General features: G+C 46.2%; 1 protein-coding gene across 1 annotated transcript in view; it reads left to right on the forward strand.

The window, feature by feature from the left end:
* The first annotated feature begins 7,431 nt into the window (after positions 1 to 7,431).
* The window catches only part of LOC124605846 (3-phosphoinositide-dependent protein kinase 1), a 57,186-nt gene continuing 46,527 nt past the window's right edge, over positions 7,432 to 18,090 (forward strand). The window contains exon 1 of the mRNA XM_047137779.1: positions 7,432 to 7,667. Coding sequence (XP_046993735.1) covers positions 7,569 to 7,667 — 99 coding nt within the window. The 5' untranslated portion in view covers positions 7,432 to 7,568. The remainder of the gene's footprint in view (positions 7,668 to 18,090) is intronic.

Genomic DNA, 18,090 nt, shown 5'->3' on the forward strand with positions numbered 1-18,090 from the left:
AGCTTTAAACTGCTCTGTAAGTCTACAGAGCTATGAAGACGCTTATATAATCGCGTCGTAGACACGCGAAGCAGCTGCTCCTAGCGTACGACAACTCCCTGGGTTCATCTCGCAGCGAGTCTAGTGCACATATAAGATTTCGTTTCTAATAGAAAACTGGCAAAATGGGTGCCCAAGCATGCCGGGTTTGTCAGCTAGTACAGGTTTAATCTAGAGCTAACGATAGAGAAAGAAATTGTCTTTCAGCGTGATCATAATTGAGACATGTAGTGTAAGACTGACAATAGAGGGATTGTTTCTTTTGTGTAATATGTATTTCATATCAGTGAGGCTGTTCTATCGAAACCATGAACAAAATGACGTGTCGTAAAGTACCGAATATAAACTCTCTAAAAGCTTTTTTGGCGAGCGTATTAGGTACATTTTAAACGCTGCGGAATAGATTCATTATCTGCCGTTGTTTGTTACTTGCACGAAACTACTTTCCATACGAACAGTAAATTACAATTCACTGATAGAACTGTAGCAAACTACAGTTTCCCACATTAGAATTTGCACACAAGACACTTGCACAGCCCTTTTTTAATAATAGTTTTCAAGTGTTTAGGATCCATATTCGCTAACTTGACAGCGGGAAAGGGCGGGTGCATCGTGGAGCGTATACAAAGGAGAGCTTTCTGCATCTATATCGATACTCTGCAAATCACACATAAGTGCCTGTCAGGGAGTACATCGAACCACCTTCATAAGATTTCTCTATTATTCCAGTATCGAGCAGCGCGCAGAAAAAAGGAACACCTGTATCTTTCCGTGCGAGCTCTGATTTCCCTTATGTTGTTATGGTGATCGTTTCTCCCTCTGTAGGTCGGCATCAACAAAATATTTTCGCATTCGGAGGAGAAAGTTGCTGACTGAACTTTCGTGAGAAGATTCCGCCGCAACGGAAAACGCCTTTGTCTGAATTACGTCCACTCCAAGTCCTGTATTTCTCCTCTATTTATCGACAATGCAAATCTTGGAACTTTCTTGATGTACTCCTGCTATCTACTAAGGATCCCACACCGCGCAGCAGTACTCCAAAACAGGACGGACAAACGTAGTGTAGGCAGTCTCTTTAATAGATCTGTTGCGTCGTCTGACTGTTTTCTGCCAATAAAACGCATTCTTTGGTTATCCTTCCCTACAACATTTTGTATGTGTTATTTCTAATTTAAGTTGTTCGCAATTGTAATTCCTAGGCATTTAGTTGAATTTACGGCCTTGACATTAGACTGATTTATCGTGTAATCGAAGTTTAACATATTCCTTTTAGCACTGATGTAGATGACCTCATACTTTTCGTTACTTAGGGCCAATTGCCAATTTTTGCACCATATAGATATATTTTCTAAATCGTTTAGCAATTTATTTTGATCTTCTGATGAGTTTACTAGACGATAACGACAGCATTATGTGTAAACAACCTAAGGCCGCTGCCCAGCTTGTCTACTAAATCGTTTGTATAGACAAGGAACAGCAGAGGGCCTGTAACACTGCCTTGGGGAACGCCAGATATCACATCTGTTTTACTCGATGACTTTACATCAGTTACTACGAACTGTTACCTCTCTGACAGGAAATCACGTATCCAGTCACATAATTTTGACGATACTCCATAAACACGCAATTTCACTATAAGCCGCTTGTGTGGTCAAGTGTCGAAAGCCTCATGGAAATCTAGAAATACAGAATCAATTTGAAATTCCTTTTCAGTAGCACTCAACACTTCGTTTCTGTAAAGAGCTAGTTATGTTTCACAAAAACAATGTTTTCTAAATTCTTCTTGACTGTGTGTCAATAGACCCTTCTCTTCGAAGTATACATAATATTCCGACACAAAATTTTTTCCAAAAACCTGCTGCATGTCGATGTTAATGATATGGGCCTGTAATTTAGCGGATTACTCATACTACCGTTCTTGAATATTGGTGTTAACCTGTGCAACTTTCCAGTCTTTGGGTTCGGATCTTTCGTCGAGCGAACGGTTGTGTATGATTATTAAGTATAGAGCTATTGCATCAGCATCCTCTGTAAGGAACGTAATTGGTATACAGTCTGGGCCTGAAAACTTGCATTTATTAAGTGATTCAAGTTGTTTCACTACTCCGAGAATATCTACTTCAAAGTTAATCATGTTGGCATGTGTTCTTGATTCGAATTCTGGAATATTTACTTCGTCTTCTTTGGTGAAGGAATTTCAGAAGGTTACTTTTAGTAACTCTGCCTTGGCAGCATTGTCGTTGATAGTATTTCAATTGCTAACGCGCAGAGAAGGCATTGATTATGTCTTGCCGCTAGCATACTTTACGTAAGACCAGAATCTCTTTGGATTTTCTGCTAGGTTTCGAGACAAAAGTTGCGTTGTGGAAACAATTATAAGCATATAGCATTGATGTCCGCGCTAAATTTCGAGCTTCTGTAAAAGATCGCCAATCTTCGAGATTTTTCGTTAGTTTAAATTTGTCATGTTTGTTTCGTTGTTTCTGCAACAGTGTTCCTCTCCGTTTTGTGTACCAAGGACGATCAGCTCCGTCCTTTGTTAATATATTTGGTATAAACCTCTCAGTTGTCGTCAATACTATTTCTTTGTATTCAAACCACTTCTGGTCTACACTTAACATTGTTAATTTTGAAGCACTGGAGATTCTCTCTCAGGAAGGCGTCAAGTGAATTTTTATCTGTCTTCTTTGAAAAGGTATCATTTTAGTTTGTTTTTGGAGGAGGCTCTGCAAATGGTCGCAAGCTTGTTTGGCTGTAGCGAGAGTGTAACAGTGTGTTGACTATTAAGTGGCAGACACTCGGAGAAAGATGTCCTACATCTAGCGAGAACTGCTTTGGAAAACTCCAACACTCCCTCTTTCAGGACAGAAACCGTGAATATTCTTCAACCCACTACGTAATCTGTGAAGATCCTTCAGACGAAATAGGCGAATAGCACCTGGTGCAGCGACGTACAAGCAGTCACTCCTGCCTCGTTCTCAGTCAAATGGTTCAAATGGCTCTGAGCACTATGGGACTTAACATCTTAGGTCAACAGTCCTCTAGAACTTAGAACTACTTAAACCTAACTAACCTAAGGACATCACACACATCCATTTCCGAGACAGGATTCGAACCTGCGACCGTAGCGGTCACGCGGTTCCGGACTGCAGCGTCTAGAGCAGCACAGCCACCACGGCCGGCCGTTCTCAGTCCGTGACATCAAATCCTCGATGAAGGGACGATGAAAAGTACCCTCTGCCACGTTCTTTAGTGATTCACACAGTACTGATGTAGAACGCGGCCGCTGTGATACTTCGAATGACAGTATGAAATTCTAATAGGGTCGAGAACCGTACCAGCTATTTGGATGCGACGCATAAATCCAACTGCAGTATCTTAGCCTCCATATGCGGTCTGCATCTGTCTTTAAGAAAACAACGTAGTCAGGATCAAATGATTTCCACCTACCACTGGTGTAGTGGTTTGCCTGAACGTCTGTGTAAACGTGCGTTTGTTACGAACAGCGGACGTCCATCGCATAGTGCGATAGTGGGAGAGGATAAATATACAGGGTGGTCCATTGATAGTGACCGGGCCAAGTATCTCACGAAATAAGCATCAAACGAAAAAACTACAAAGAACGAAACTCGTCTAGCTTGAAGGGGGAAACCAGATGGCGCTATGGTTAGCCCGCTAGATGTCTCCGCCATAGGTCAAACGGATATCAACTGCGTTTTTTAAAAATAGGAACCCCCATTTTTTATTACACATTCATGTAGTACGTAAAGAAATATGAATGTTTCAGTTGGACCATTTCTTTCGATTTGTGATAGATGGCGCTGTAATAGTCACAAACGTATAAGTACGTGGTATCACCAGTGCGGACGGTATTTGCTTCGTGATACATTACGTGTGTTAAAGTGGACCGTTTACCAATAGCGGAAAAGGTCGATATCTTGTTGATGTATGACTATTGTGATCAAAATGCTCAACGGGCGTGTGCTATGTATGCTGCTCGGTATCCTGGACATCAGTCATCCAAGTGTCCGGACCGTTCGCCGGATAGTTACGTTATTTAAGGAAACAGGAAGTGCCGGGCGGAGTGTCCGAGCGGTTGTAGGCGCTACAGTCTGGAACCGCGCGAACGCTACGGCCGCAGGTTCGAATCCTGCCTCGGGCATGGATGTGTGTGATGTCCTTAAGTTATTTTGGTTTAAGTAGTTTCAAGTTTTAGGGGACTGATGACCTCAGCAGTTAAGTCCCATAGTGCTCAGAGCCATTTGAACCTTTTTTTTTTTTTTTTGAAACAGATAGTGTTCAGCCACGTGTGAAACCTCAACCACGACCTGCAACAAATGATGATGCCCAAGTAGGTGTTTTAGCTGCTGTCGTGGCTAATCCGCACATCAGTAGCAGATAGATTGCCCGAGAATCGGGAATCTCCAAAACGTCGGTGTTGAGAGTGCTACATCAACATCAGTTGCACCCGTACCATATTTCTATGCACCAGGAATTGCATGGCGACGACTTTGAACGTCTTGTACAGTTCTGCCACTGGGCACAAGAGAAATTACGGGACGATGACCGATTTTTTGCACGCGTTCTATTTAGCGACGAAGCGTCATTCACCAACAGCGGTAACGTAAACCGGCATAACATGCACTATTGGGCAACGGAAAATCCACGATGGCTGCGACAAGTGGAACATCAGCTACCTTCGTGGGCTAATGTATGGTGCGGCATTATGGGTGGAAGAATAAATGGCTCCCATTTTATCGATGGCAATCTAAATGGTGCAATGTATGCTGATTTCCTACGTAATGTTACTGCAAGATGTTTCACGGCATGACAGAATGGCGATGTACTTCCAACATGATGGATGTCCGGCACATAGCTCGCGTGCGTTTTAAAGCGGTATTGAATAGCATATTTCATGACAGGTGGATTGGTCGTCGAAGCACCATACCATGGCCCGCACGTTCACCGGATCTGACGTCCCCGGATTTCTTTCTGTGGCGAAAGTTGAAGGATATTTGCTGTCGTGATCCACCGACAACGCCTGACAACATGCGTCGGCGTCTTGTCAATGCATGTGCGAACATTACGGAAGGCGAACTACTCGCTGTTGAGAGGAATGTCGTTACACGTATTGCCAAATGAATGGAGGCTGACGGACATCTTTTTGAGCATTTATTGCATTAATATGGTATTTACAGGTAATGACGCTGTAACAGCATGCGTTCTCGGTAATGATAAGTTCACAGAGGTACACGTATCACATTGGAATAACCGATAAAAATGTTCAAACGTACCTACGTTCTGTATTTAAAAAACCTGTTACCAACTGTTCGTGTAAAATAGTGAGCCATATGTTTGTGACTATTACAGCGCCATCTGTCACAAAGCGAAAAAAGTGGTCCAACGAAAACATTCATATTTCTTTACGTACTTCACGAATATGTAACAAAAAATGGGGGTTCCTGTTAAAAAAACGCAGTTGATATCCGTTTGACCTATGGCAGCGCCATCTAGCGGGCTAACCATAGCGCCATCTGGTTTCCCCCTTCAAGCTAGACGAGTTTCGTTCTTTGTAGTTCTTTCGTTTGACGCTTATTTCGTGAGATATTTGGCCCGGTCACTGTCAATGGACCACCCTGTATATATCTTTTTTATTTTGCCACGTAAAGAAATCTTTAATTGAAAAAGGTCTTTAGAGGTTAAGTTATACGACGTCAGAGCTGTTACGAGACTGGACGTTAGTTCTGGTTTTACAGCGTTGGAGAGCGCGTACTGGAAAACATAGGTGTACTTCGTACAGGTATCATCCACCTGAGTCGCCCTGCATTGTGTTTGGGATGGCGCACCGGGGTTCGAACCGCGCTGCTCCGTATTCGAATTCAGAGGGACTAAAGTTTTTCTGCTGATGTGTGTGGCACGGACGCACAGCAAACGATTTTTATGAATCCTCTGGCTATAATCTTTGTAGCTTATTCTTCAACGATTATCGTTAGCTAATAAATATTTTGTTTCTTTGGTAGGAACGTCGGCAAGCGAACGTGAACTGAGGAGAATGTAGTCTAAAATATTTTCTTCCATGTAAGAATGGGCTGAAGATAACTCGTTGCTTAAAACTCAGAGAAACCTTACCATTGCAGACATATAAGAAAGAAAACCTACTTGCCACCAAGATTTTTTTCTTCAGAGTGTCACGCAAAGACCTCTAAATAACTAACGTTACCATGCACGACAATCCATTACAATATTTGTAAGTTGAAACAACTAGTACCCAGTCTCATTATATGATTACATGTGGATATCAAACTGTATATTTGAAATTGCAGTAGGAAATAGTTCGGGTAATGGAGTGTGGTAGGACTAATTTTGGCGAAACTGGGGGAATTAGGTTGAGAAATGAAGCTCTGAAAGTAGTGGAGGAGTTTAGCTGTGTCGGCACTGTATGGAAGTGAAATGTGCACGGCAAAGAGTAGGGACATGAAGGGAATAAAGTTGTCGAAACGTCTTGTTTCAGAACATTGATAAAGAGAGGACGTGTAGAGTGAAGAGGTTATCGATTGAATCGAAATGAAGAGATATTGTGATATTACGTGACCTTTTGTTGCAGCAGACATCCTGACGCGACTCGTAGTAGTTACTGAGGTGGTGCATGTGGTGGTAATTGATACGTTGGTGCCGGTAAATGTTACGTGAGAGTCTATGTTCTATGGGAATGAGATCCCTCGTATTGTGCAAAAACATGTGGTGTTGAGAAATGTATTGCCTACGAAGAGTGTCTATAATTACTTCTGCAAACGTAGCTCTGTAGAGCACAAAAATTGTAAGAATTGACGGACTACTGTCATGACGATTCTCTGTTGATATAAATAGTGCGCAAAGACGTCAAGTTTCTACATATGCAACAAACAGGCCGCAAACTGGATGTTATCACACAACTAGAAATTTTCAGACATTACTCAGCCCCATCGCGTGATTAATGAAAAGAGTTTCATCATTTTCCTTGAGTTTCAGAATACAATTTCGCTCTCCCCCGCAATCAAAAAACTTCGTGACATCCGAGAGGGAAGTCAGTTAACTGCAGCCCGGAGTGAGCTATTTCCGCACGCCACGTTTGCGGAACGGTTCGGGAAAGTGTTTATATCGGGGCCCGGTGCCGCGATAACGTAACGGGCGCAAGCATCCGCTGCTGCCATTGAGGGCGCGCCCGGGCTAGACTGCGGCCTTCTGTAGGTAGGTCGCGTCGCGTACTCGCGGTACGTACGCTGTGGTCGTAGCGGACCGCGGGGAGGGGGCACGTCCGGACGTCGCGATTGGCCGCGGCAGCGCGCGGTGGGGGGAGCGCGTCACTGGCGGGGAGCTGGCGGCCAGCGCGCGAGCCACGCGCAGTCTCGCGTTGGCAGCAGCGAGAGCGGACAGCGACTCGTGGGGGTGAGAGGTTCGCGTCTGGCTCGCCACTGCTCCGCTGTGACTGGAGTGGACTGTACGCTACATTATCGTGCACCGCGCTACCTAGCCGTCGGCTGGACACCACCATGAGTCCGGACGGGAGGACGCGCATCAAGCACCAGCCCAGGGGGATAGTGTCGGCCATCACGAGGTTCCTTAAGATCGGCACCATGGCCAAGAGGAAGGTAAGTTGTCCTGAAGTTTGTTACCGTTGTTTCGAGAGCTTTATTTGCTTTCATCGAGTAGTTCAGCGTGCAACAAGAGCTGTACATGGCAAGCTCCGGGACGTATTGACGCGAGACTATGGGTCTGTGCACTGAGACTTTATTTCCGTCCTGTGTAGGAAAACAGCATTACTTCAGAATGGGGAACCGTTAAGTTTTTACTTAAAGTGCCACATAAAATCAGGGAATAAGAAAGTAAAATCTGTAGATTTTGTTTGCGTGATGTTGGTAAACATCGGAGTCGAGTACCAGTGTTGCCTCACAGTCTCTCTTTATAAAGTTTTATTCATGTTTTCACTTTCCTGTAGAGTGATCATTAATTCGGGTTTTCGTGAGCGGTCTCTACAGAGTTCCGGTAGCCGATCACGCAGAGCGCCTACATGGGCGGCGGCGGTGTTTACCTTGGATTTCGCTTACGCGAGTCGCGTGCGTTTCGCAACGCAGCAGCCGTTGGCGGCTCACTGGTGCGTAGGGTGCGTTGGCTGCGAGGGCGACCGACCGACCTCTGGCGCAGGCGGGTGCGTGAGTGCGTGCGTGGGGCCGCCACGCACGACCGCGTGTGCGTGCGCGCGGGCGTTGCTCCCGCCGGAAGCAGCCGACGCGTGTCTGGCTGTGCCGTGACCGACTTTGGCCCCTCTGTTGTTATTCCTGGCTGCGCGGCGAGGGCACTGTGTGTTTGTGTCATCGTCAAGGTAACCTGACGCTCCGGGATGCATTTGTACGCTTTAATGCAATAGGCATTTCAACACGTGTCAGCTCGAATACTGTGTGTAGGCGAGTTTAGTGAAAACTTAATGCATTCAGCTTTGAGTAGTGATGTAAACAAGAGCATTGCGTAATCGCCATGACTAAGATGTCAAATATTCAGAACTGCGAAAGCTTTTTTCGTGGCGTTCTCGTTTCTAAGCTTCAGCCTTCTTAAGAAGCCGAATACATCAGGTGACAGTGGAAAGAATGGTTTCAGAGGGAACTTAACTGACCTTGCTTTTTGTATAAATGATTTTTTAAAATGAATTCGTTAGGGTTATGCTACCTTCATATCAAAAAAGGTGAAGAGTCAAAACAGGACTGCAATATCGCAAAGTTCGCAACATTTTGAGCAGTAGTTGCTTGGCAGTATAATGTAGCAGTAGTATCTCGTCTGGCAGATGACAAACTATTAAATTAACTTCTTTCCGTGTTGCTGGTTGTGTGTGGAAATAAAAAAAGCTTACCATTTCTGTAGCCGATCGGTAGAATATGGTGAAAAGATCTATAAAAAGCACGACTGGGTAACAACCAGCATAGATTAAACGGTTCAAAATACGATACGGCATCGTAGGTGCTGTTTCGTTGGACTTGTCCTCAGTTGTCGAAGATTCCTTGAGCGAGTCGCCGATGTACTGTGTATTTGGCTCGGGTGGGTCACGCAGCATATTCTCTCGTTTTCTTGGAGATATGAACGTGATGTTTTACAACGTACCACTGTGGTGCCACTTACAGAGTGCGATGGAAGTCGTGAACTGTTCACCACTGGTGCACGGAACTGGGTCGTGTCGTGCCTGCAGTTTGTACGGCACAGCCGTTTGCACAATCTGCGTGCCATTCCGTGCCGGAGAGTCCTTCTGTTGCACAACTGCAGCCGCGTTACGGGCTGGCGGTGGCGAAACGCCGCCAGGCGCGCTGCGCGTGTCGGCCGGGGTTGGTGAACGCCGTGGCACGGCCGGCCGTGTTTTGCTGAGCCGAGCCGAAGAGATTGTGGCCGCCTTATCTGACGTAAACAGCCGCGACGTGACGTGTGGCGTCGCGTCCGCAGCGAAGCGCGCCGGCTCGTCCGACCTACAGCTGCCGTCTCTTAGGACTTGGGGGTCCGCCGTGGGGTATGTAGTGTGTGGCGGCCGGTTATTCTGCGGGAAGTCGCAACCGTGCTACCGAAGTGCGTAACGCGCGAGTAATAACACCGCGCTTCGTTTTTAAACCTTAATGTTACGTTGAGTTTGATAATTACAGAAAACCTGGGAGTTTCCAAGGGAAGCAATCGGCGTTCTGTTTCCCGAGGTCAGAGTTCTTACGAGCAGGCACTTTCAGGCCAAGGCAGTGCTCACGTCTGTTGGGTGTAGTTATGGTCGGACAGATGGACTGTTGTCGCCTCTTCGGTTCGAGGCCACCGGTTATTGGCTCCGGTTTCTCTTCCGGTCTTGGTAACGACCAGTCGCCGCCACAACAGCCGTCGCGGATGCCGGCATATGTTCGTGCGGAAGTCTAAGAGCTCATTGTGGCGGTACTTCCGCGTCACTACGCCAGCTGATGGCCAGCATTGCCGGCTGTCTGGTGCTGGACTCGAGCAGTGGCGTTTCGTTAACACCCAGGCGGTTGGGAATTTGACATCTGAGGCAGTTGCCATTTCCCCCCCCCCCCCCCCCCCTCCCCCCGCCGCCGCCACTAAACAGCGTTGGTCGTTGGTCTGTAGCAAACGCTGCCAAACGCGCGGTACTGCTATTGGCTGTGGCTCTTGAGTTCGTTGTAGCCAGCCAGCCCAACAGGTTATGGGGTAATGAGCGCCAGGTCGTACCCGACAAGGCGACATTGAACGGGAGCAGGTCTGTTGTCACAGTGCGATTACTACGCACAGCTGGGTATTATTACCCTACGGGCGCTGTAAAGCACTCCCCGTGAAGCGCATTGCCTCACTGTCACCTAGTATTTGTTTACTAACAGCTGCTTAGTTGCCGGCGACATATCATTCATCATCATTATCAGCCAGTTCTATCACTTAATGATGTGGCCTCTGAGAGTCGGCGTGTAACAAAGCATCCCAGTAAGGTCTTCCGTTTCTTCCGATCCTGAGCTTCCTGTTGCCAATTGAATCCCACTGTCTTCCTTATATCTGTCCAATCTGTCTGGCGATCTTCCTCTAGGTCTTTTTTGGTAAATTGGGCTCCAGTGTAGGACTTGTTTAGACCATCTACCATCGCTTGTTCGCGCAACATGACCAGTCCACTGCTATTTAAATGTATTCAATCTTCCCATTATGTCGGTGACCTTCGTTGTTCGTCTTATTTCAGCTGCTCTCTTCCTGCCTTTCTCCGTGCAGCTCAACATCGATCTTTCCATTCCTGTTTGGGCTATTGTTAGGTTCCTAACAATGAATCATTTAATGACCATGTTTCACAGCAACAAGTTATTACTGGCAATATACATTGGTCAAAAATAGATTTCTTCAGCTCAACCGACATTTTAGATTTCAAAATTGAAGAGTGCCAGCCCAATTTAATTCGTCGTAATATTTCTGGTTTTAAATCTCCATGTTTATCTGTTGACCCAGATAGATATATTCTGTGACTCTTCATAGTTGTGTACTTCCAACTGATATCCTTCCCTAAGGTGTCAATTCATTAATCATTATCTTGGTTTTATCTATGTTCATTTTTAGTCCAGCTTCAGAGCACACTAGTACTTGAAGTTCTTTGTCATTTCCAAATAGTCCAATATCATCCACAAACGTCAAGTTGTTCAGTCTTTTTCCGATAACATGTATTCCGTTTTCTAACCAATTCAGTGTAGACATGGCTTTTTCTAAGACTGCTGAGAATAGTTTGGGAGACATAGAATCACCTTGCTTTACACCGTTTGCAATGGGAAATCCATCAGTATCTTCGGCAACGCTCACAAAGGCTGTGGAGGTTTTGTAAATCTTATGTGGGATTTTGGTATAGCCCTGTTCTACTCCTTTTTATTTAAAGCCGCAAATATACGAGTAGCTTGGTGACTGATAGAATCAAAGGCCTCTTCAAAGTCTTTAAAAGCAAGGCAGGGGTAGATGGTACTCATTTGTTCTACTAATTATTTCCCGCAGCGTGAAGATATGGTCAACTGTGCTAAATCCTGATCGGAAACCGCCTTGCTCAGTGGGTTGTCTGGTCGAGTGTAGTGCTCAGTCTGGTAGTCAAGATTCTAGTGAAAACTTTGTACACTATGGAGAGTGAGCTGATAGGGCTATAGTTCCTTATATCTTTGGTACTACCTTTTTTGTGTGTTAGAATTATTTTGGCTTTATTCCAGTCTCTTGGTAATGTTCCACGGTGCAAACAACCTGAAAATACCTTAGGTGAATGCTTCATGGATTCCTCATCCATCAGCTTTAAAACATCGACTGGGAGGTCATCACTACCTGGAGCAGTCCCATTTTTTCGTCTTGTCTATTGCATGTTTGACTTCTGATAGGAGTAACTCTGGAATTTGGGAGACAGAAGTACCCAATTCGTCTAGGATCAAGGTATCATTGATTTTAAGGTATAGGTTAGTATAGAAATTTCAAATATATTCAAGTATATTTTCCTTGTCTGTAATTCGATCTTGATCTGTGTCTAATGCTGTTAGCTGATCCATTCCAATCATAAGCATTCGCTTGGCTTTAAAAGTAGACTTATTCTCAAGACTGGCTTTCAGCGTGTCTTCTTCATACTTCTTGATGTCTTCTTTCATGCTCTTTCTCAGAGCTTTGCACAGCTCTGCATATTCTATCTTATCTTTGTATCAACTTTCATTCTTCTCTTGTCCATCAAACCTGTTGTTTTTATTTGTACGTGATGCACGATGAGAGAAAACGGCAACTAAAAAGCTCATAAAATATGCCGCAAACAGCGACAGAATTCTTAGAAACGTGCCATAACATACAGTAAAAATGTAATGTCTTACTGTGTTTGTATAACTACGCTATTTTCTGCATGTTTTAGATTTAAAGAACCCACTGATGATAGCGATACTTGTCGCCGAAACTAGTTTGGGGAATAAATAAACAAGTAACGAAGTGTGTTGCATGAAGGCGGACTCACAATTCCCAAATTGTTGTATGTCTGTCAGTGCTTGTTGTGGGCTGACAACAGAGCCATCTGGAGGAACACGCAGCTCCTAACACGCAGCTCCTAACGGGCAGCGGAGGGATGGTAAAGCCATCCAATCGGCTAATGAAGCTTATCGAAATAGTGTTAGTCATATGCGTAAAGGTTGTCTACTGCAGGAAGCAGCCTTAACATTTTAGTATGACGCGGCGACTGTGGTCATTTCTGTACGTGGCAGCGTGCATCTGATTATGTATTAGGCTGGTTAGGACAGCCCACGTCAGGACCTATTGTTGGGCGGGCGAGCAGTTTTCGCATATGGTAGCGGTTAACACTGCTAAACACAGCAGACTACTGAGAGTTGCCAATCAAGTTGGGTTAAAGATCGCTGCGGCAGTGGTTTGCATATTAGCGGGGACGTGGCACGGAGCTGCAGCCAGTGAATGATGGGGGGCAGAGCTGAGTTGCTGGCTGCCTTTTGTGGACCGACAGAACCAGTGAGCCAGACACAGACGGGTTGGGGGGGGGGGGCTGACTCACGGCCGAGGAATGCCGCGGCCGCCGACACAGGAAATGGCGCAGCCGCCCACGCTTCCTGCCCTGCCCTGCACTTCCCTGCCCTCTGCCGGCTCTCCAGTGCACTACTGTTGCTCCCAGCCGGCCCAAACTGGGGGTGGCGCGCAGTTTTGGGGCCCTGCTTCTCAGTCGTAGTCATCCCCCCCTACCCCCATTGTAACGGCACTGCGGTTTCTTGAGGATTAAATATAACAGTTTGGGTACGGATGTGGACAGTGGCTTGTTTACCAACTGCAACAGCGTAGTCTCCAGAAAAGTTGTACATAGACTTCACGTAGTCAGCTCTTTGTGATTCGATTAACCAAACCATCGAAGATTTCACGTTTCATTTCCTTGTTTCATGTATTGGTACACGGTCGTCTGTAGCAAACAGAGATCATGTGAAACTCAGCTCGCCCTATTTGCCCAAGAAATTCACAGTGCCGTAGACACTGGCGAGCAGATTGATGTCGTATTCCTGGACTTCAGGAAGGCATTTGATACGGTTCCGCACTTACGTTTAGTGAAAAAAATACGAGCTTAGGGAATATCGGACCAGGTTTGTGATGGGATTCAGGATTTCCTAGAAGAAAGAACACAACATATCATTCTTAACGGTTCAAAATCTGCAGATGTAGAGGTAATTTCGGGAGTACCGCAGGGAAGCGTGATAGGACCTTTATTGTTTACAATATACATAAATGACTTAGTTGACAACATCGGTAGCTCCGTGAGGCTATTTGCAGATGACACGGTTGTCTAAAAGAAAGTAGCAACATCAGAAGACTCGTACGTACTCCAGGAGGACCTGCAGAGGATTAATGCATGGTGCGACAGCTGGCAGCTTTCCCTAAACGTAGATAAATGTAATATAATGCGCATACATAGGGGCAGAAATCCATTCCAGTACGATTATGCCATAGGTGGTAACGGTGGAAGCGGTAACGACCGTAAAATACTTAGGAGTTACTATCCGGAGCGATCTGAAGTGGAATGATCACATAAAACAAATAGTGGGAAAAGCAGGCGCCAGGTTGAGATTCATAGGAAGAATTCTAAGAAAATGTGACTCATCGACGAAAGAAGTAGCTTACAAAACGCTTGTTCGTCCGATTCTTGAGTATTGCTCATCAGTATGGGACCCTTACCAGGTTGGATTAATAGAAGAGATAGACATGATCCAGCGAAAAGCAGCGCGATTCGTCATGGGGACATTTAGTCAGCGCGAGAGCGTTACGGAGATGCTGAACAAGCTCCAGTGGCGGACACTTCAAGAAAGGCGTTACGCAATACGGAGAGGTTTATTATCGAAATTACGAGAGAGCACATTCCGGGAAGAGATGGGCAACATATTACTACCGCCCACATATATCTCGCGTAATGATCACAACGAAAAGATCCGAGAAATTAGAGCAAATACGGAGACTTACAAGCAGTCGTTCTTCCCACGCACAATTCGTGAATGGAACAGGGAAGGGGGGATCAGATAGTGGTACAATAAGTACCCTCCGCCACACACCGTAAGGTGGCTCGCGGAGTATAGATGTAGATGTAGCAGCCGGTGACAGATGCGTAACAGTTGCACTGGGCTTGGCAGGCGCAACTCGACAAATCGAATAACGCGATTTTATATACGTCTGCAGTAACGCCTCTGTGTTCTCGCAGCTCTGTGCAACACTTACCCTATTGGCCTGCAGCGGTTTCCGCTTCACAGATGAAAGCTGGCAACAGAAGTGCCAGGTGTTGGCGCCGTTTTTCGCCGACTCTACAGCAGCTGGTGTTTGCGAGCGTGGTACTGAAGTTCGGGGTTCGGTTGTTTATAGGAAACCGAAAAAGCCTGTTTTCCGTGTAAAACTGTGGAAGCCCACAGAAACGTTGTGGAAGGTACTTTTTTCCTAATACGCAACGTAGAATTATGTGCACAAATACGTTCACATGTAAGATTTTTTTGTACAGAAAATTTCGGGGGTGATGCATTTTTACAGGATGCGTTATGAGGAAGAGTTGGATCAATAACGATACTACTTTGTCAAGAGTGAGATGATGTCATATTTCTCGTTCGTGCTGTAACTTTCATGTTGAGAAGAATTACATAATAGTGGTTTTGAATGAATCACGTAATTGCCAAAGTTAGTGGGGATAACAATCGCGGGTAACGTATCTGTGTAGCTGTGTGTTGGGAGAGTCCCACACGTACAATCACGTGGGCCTTGACTCGGAACGGGCGCGGTCCTCTAGTTGTTTGGTTCTGCTCACGGCTGGGGCTGCCCCCTGCAACGCGGCGTGTTTTCCGTTCAGTCTCACAGGACAATAGGCGGCGGCCACGATAGGGGCGCAGGTAGCCACCATTGTGTGTGCGCTCTGCAGCGGCGCCGCGCGAGTAAACCACCACCTCGCCGCAGCACGCGTTGCTCCGTGGCGGACAGCAGACCACTCGTAATCTGGAAAACACTGCCGCGGAGCACACGGTCGAATTTTCGGGCTGCAAGGTCAATTTTCAAAATGCTCATTACTTAGTCATAAAAACGAAGTATGTATATGTTGGTACTGAGTGGTCGCTTTTGCTTAAATAGCGATACTGCGGCTAATATGAACACGGAAAGGTAGCACCGTTCGTTAGTTTGCCGTTTATTGCTAGGTCAGAGGATGTCCGCAGCTCGTGGTCTATTGGCTAGCGTGGTTACCTCTGGGTCGTGGGGTCCAGGGTTCGATTCCCGGGTGGGTTGGGGTTTTTCTCCGCCCGGGGAACAGGGTATTTGTGTTGTCTTTATCTCATAATTCGGGAAGTGGTGAGATTGGGTGCTGATGAGTGACACACACACACACACACACACACACACACACACACACACACACACACACACACGTTTCACAAGCTGCGACATGGTCGCGAACTGAACGGTGATCCAGAAAGGGTAGAATAAATTCATTTCCGTCTATAATCTCAAATTTGTTAGGTTCTCAGACTTCAGGTTTCGGCCAGGAATGACTATCTTCAGATCTGTTTTAAAAATATGGTCTTAATAGATTGGAGCCATTGCGGCGTCGTCAAAAGATAAGCACAGAATCAGCTCAGCATCGTCACACACAAATAGAATATAGTATATACGAGTCCACAATCAGATTTTCACTGCAGCGGAGTGTGCGCTGATATGAAACTTCCTGCAGATTAAAACTGTATGCCGGACAGAGACTCGAACTAGGGACCTCTGCCTTTCGTGGGCACGTGCTCAGCGGACTAACATAGCCAAGCACGACTCACGATCCGTCCCCACAGCTTCAGTTCTGGCGATACCTCGTCTCTTACCTTCCAAACTTCGTGGTTTTAATCTGCCAGGAAGTTTCATATCAGCGCACACTCCTCTGCAGGGTGAAAATCTCTTTCTTGAAACGTCGCCCAGACTGTGGCTAAGCCATGTCTCCGCCTTATCCATTCTTCCAGGAGCCGTAGTTCTGCAAGGTTTGCAGGAGAGCTTCAGTGAAATTTGGAAGGTAGAAGACGAGGTGCTGGCAGAATTGAAGTTGTTGAGACGGGTCGTGAATCGTGCTCGGGTAGCTCAGTCGGTAGAGCACGTGGCCGCGAAAGACAAAGGTCCCGAGCTCGAGTCTCGGTCCCGCACACAGTTTTAATCTGCCAGGAAGTTTCATATACTAATTTTGTTAACAGCGCCGCTGTTCAAAACAGTAGCGCTGTTAACAAAATGACTCTAGTATATACGGTATTTCATTTGTCACGATAGTGAGCTGATTTTTTATCTTTTGACTGTGCCAGAGCGGCTCCATTGTATTAGGACAGGTTATTAAAACAGATGTGAAGTTGGTCATTCCTGACTGAAACCAGTAGTCTGAGGACCTAACAAGTTTTCGATTATAGACGGAAATAAAAGCGAGTTTCTTCGCGTGGCCGTCCTCCGTAGCAAGCACAGAAGTATTTGTTTTGTAAATAAAATCGCCATCTCTTTCTGCACTGAGATTTGTTCTGTGTGTTGTGCTCCGGTCAGACGCGTAACTAACTCTTGGCGCCAGCACGACCGCAGGCATCACGGATGAGTATTTGGCCGCGGCAGAGCGCTACGTTGGTCCCGCTGGCCGTGTACCGACGTGTCGGCGGGTTTGCCCCAGTTGCGGCCGGCCTTGGAAGGCCGCGCAGCGCCCTGCCGGGTTGAACGCTCCGGCCAGCTCCAGCCCGCTCTGCCCACGCCGGCCGCAAGGACGCGAGCCCCGCTGCCGTGCTTCAGCTCCTCACCTCGCCCTGTGCAAGTCCAGCCGCCGTGTAATCACACGCTCGCTGACCGCCCACTGTAAGTGGTGGCGGCCCTACACGTCACCCGACCGACGGTCCACATCGGCAATACTGCCGTGTCCGCTGCTACTGGCTGCCCTCGCTGGTTTTCGGACGTACACGCGAGGGTGCTGCCGCCCCAGCCGGCTCTGCAGTTCGCTTGGTACGCCGTTGTTACGGCAGGTCAGATGGCCAGTTTTTCAGACCCTTGCAGCAGCTTTCTTCAGAGTATTTTTTTATGTCGTTGCAAGTACAAAAATGGTTTTATTTCCAGACCCGTTTCGCTTTATTGAGGTAAAGCATCAGTGGTCTGTAACTAAGTTATTTATTTTTTGATTTGCTTGAAGTGCGAAATACAGTTCGTTAACATTACAGAGTTAAGACGTTCAGTGGCGCGAATAATCCGCGCGGTACTGTAAGAATTCTTCATTTGTGTGGCCATGTTGTCCTTAGTTCGTTTACAACTCTGAAGGGTACTTTTCTGTCGTTGCAGGTACAAAAATGCGTGTTTTTCCCACCAGACGCGTTTCGCTTTATTGAGGTAAACCATCATCAGTGGTCTGTAGTTAATTTATTTACATTTTGATTTGCTTTAATCTCGAAAGAGAGTTCGTTAACAAAATGTGTACTTGCACTTACGGTGACTGCCGCTTGATTTCTCGCTTGCATCGAGAAATGTCGCCTGCTAGCACATCGTTTCTGTTTTCCTTCTTTACCCTGGTAGTTC

This window comes from Schistocerca americana, chromosome 3 (genome assembly GCF_021461395.2).
Source record: "Schistocerca americana isolate TAMUIC-IGC-003095 chromosome 3, iqSchAmer2.1, whole genome shotgun sequence".
Classification (NCBI taxonomy): Eukaryota; Metazoa; Arthropoda; class Insecta; order Orthoptera; family Acrididae; genus Schistocerca; species Schistocerca americana.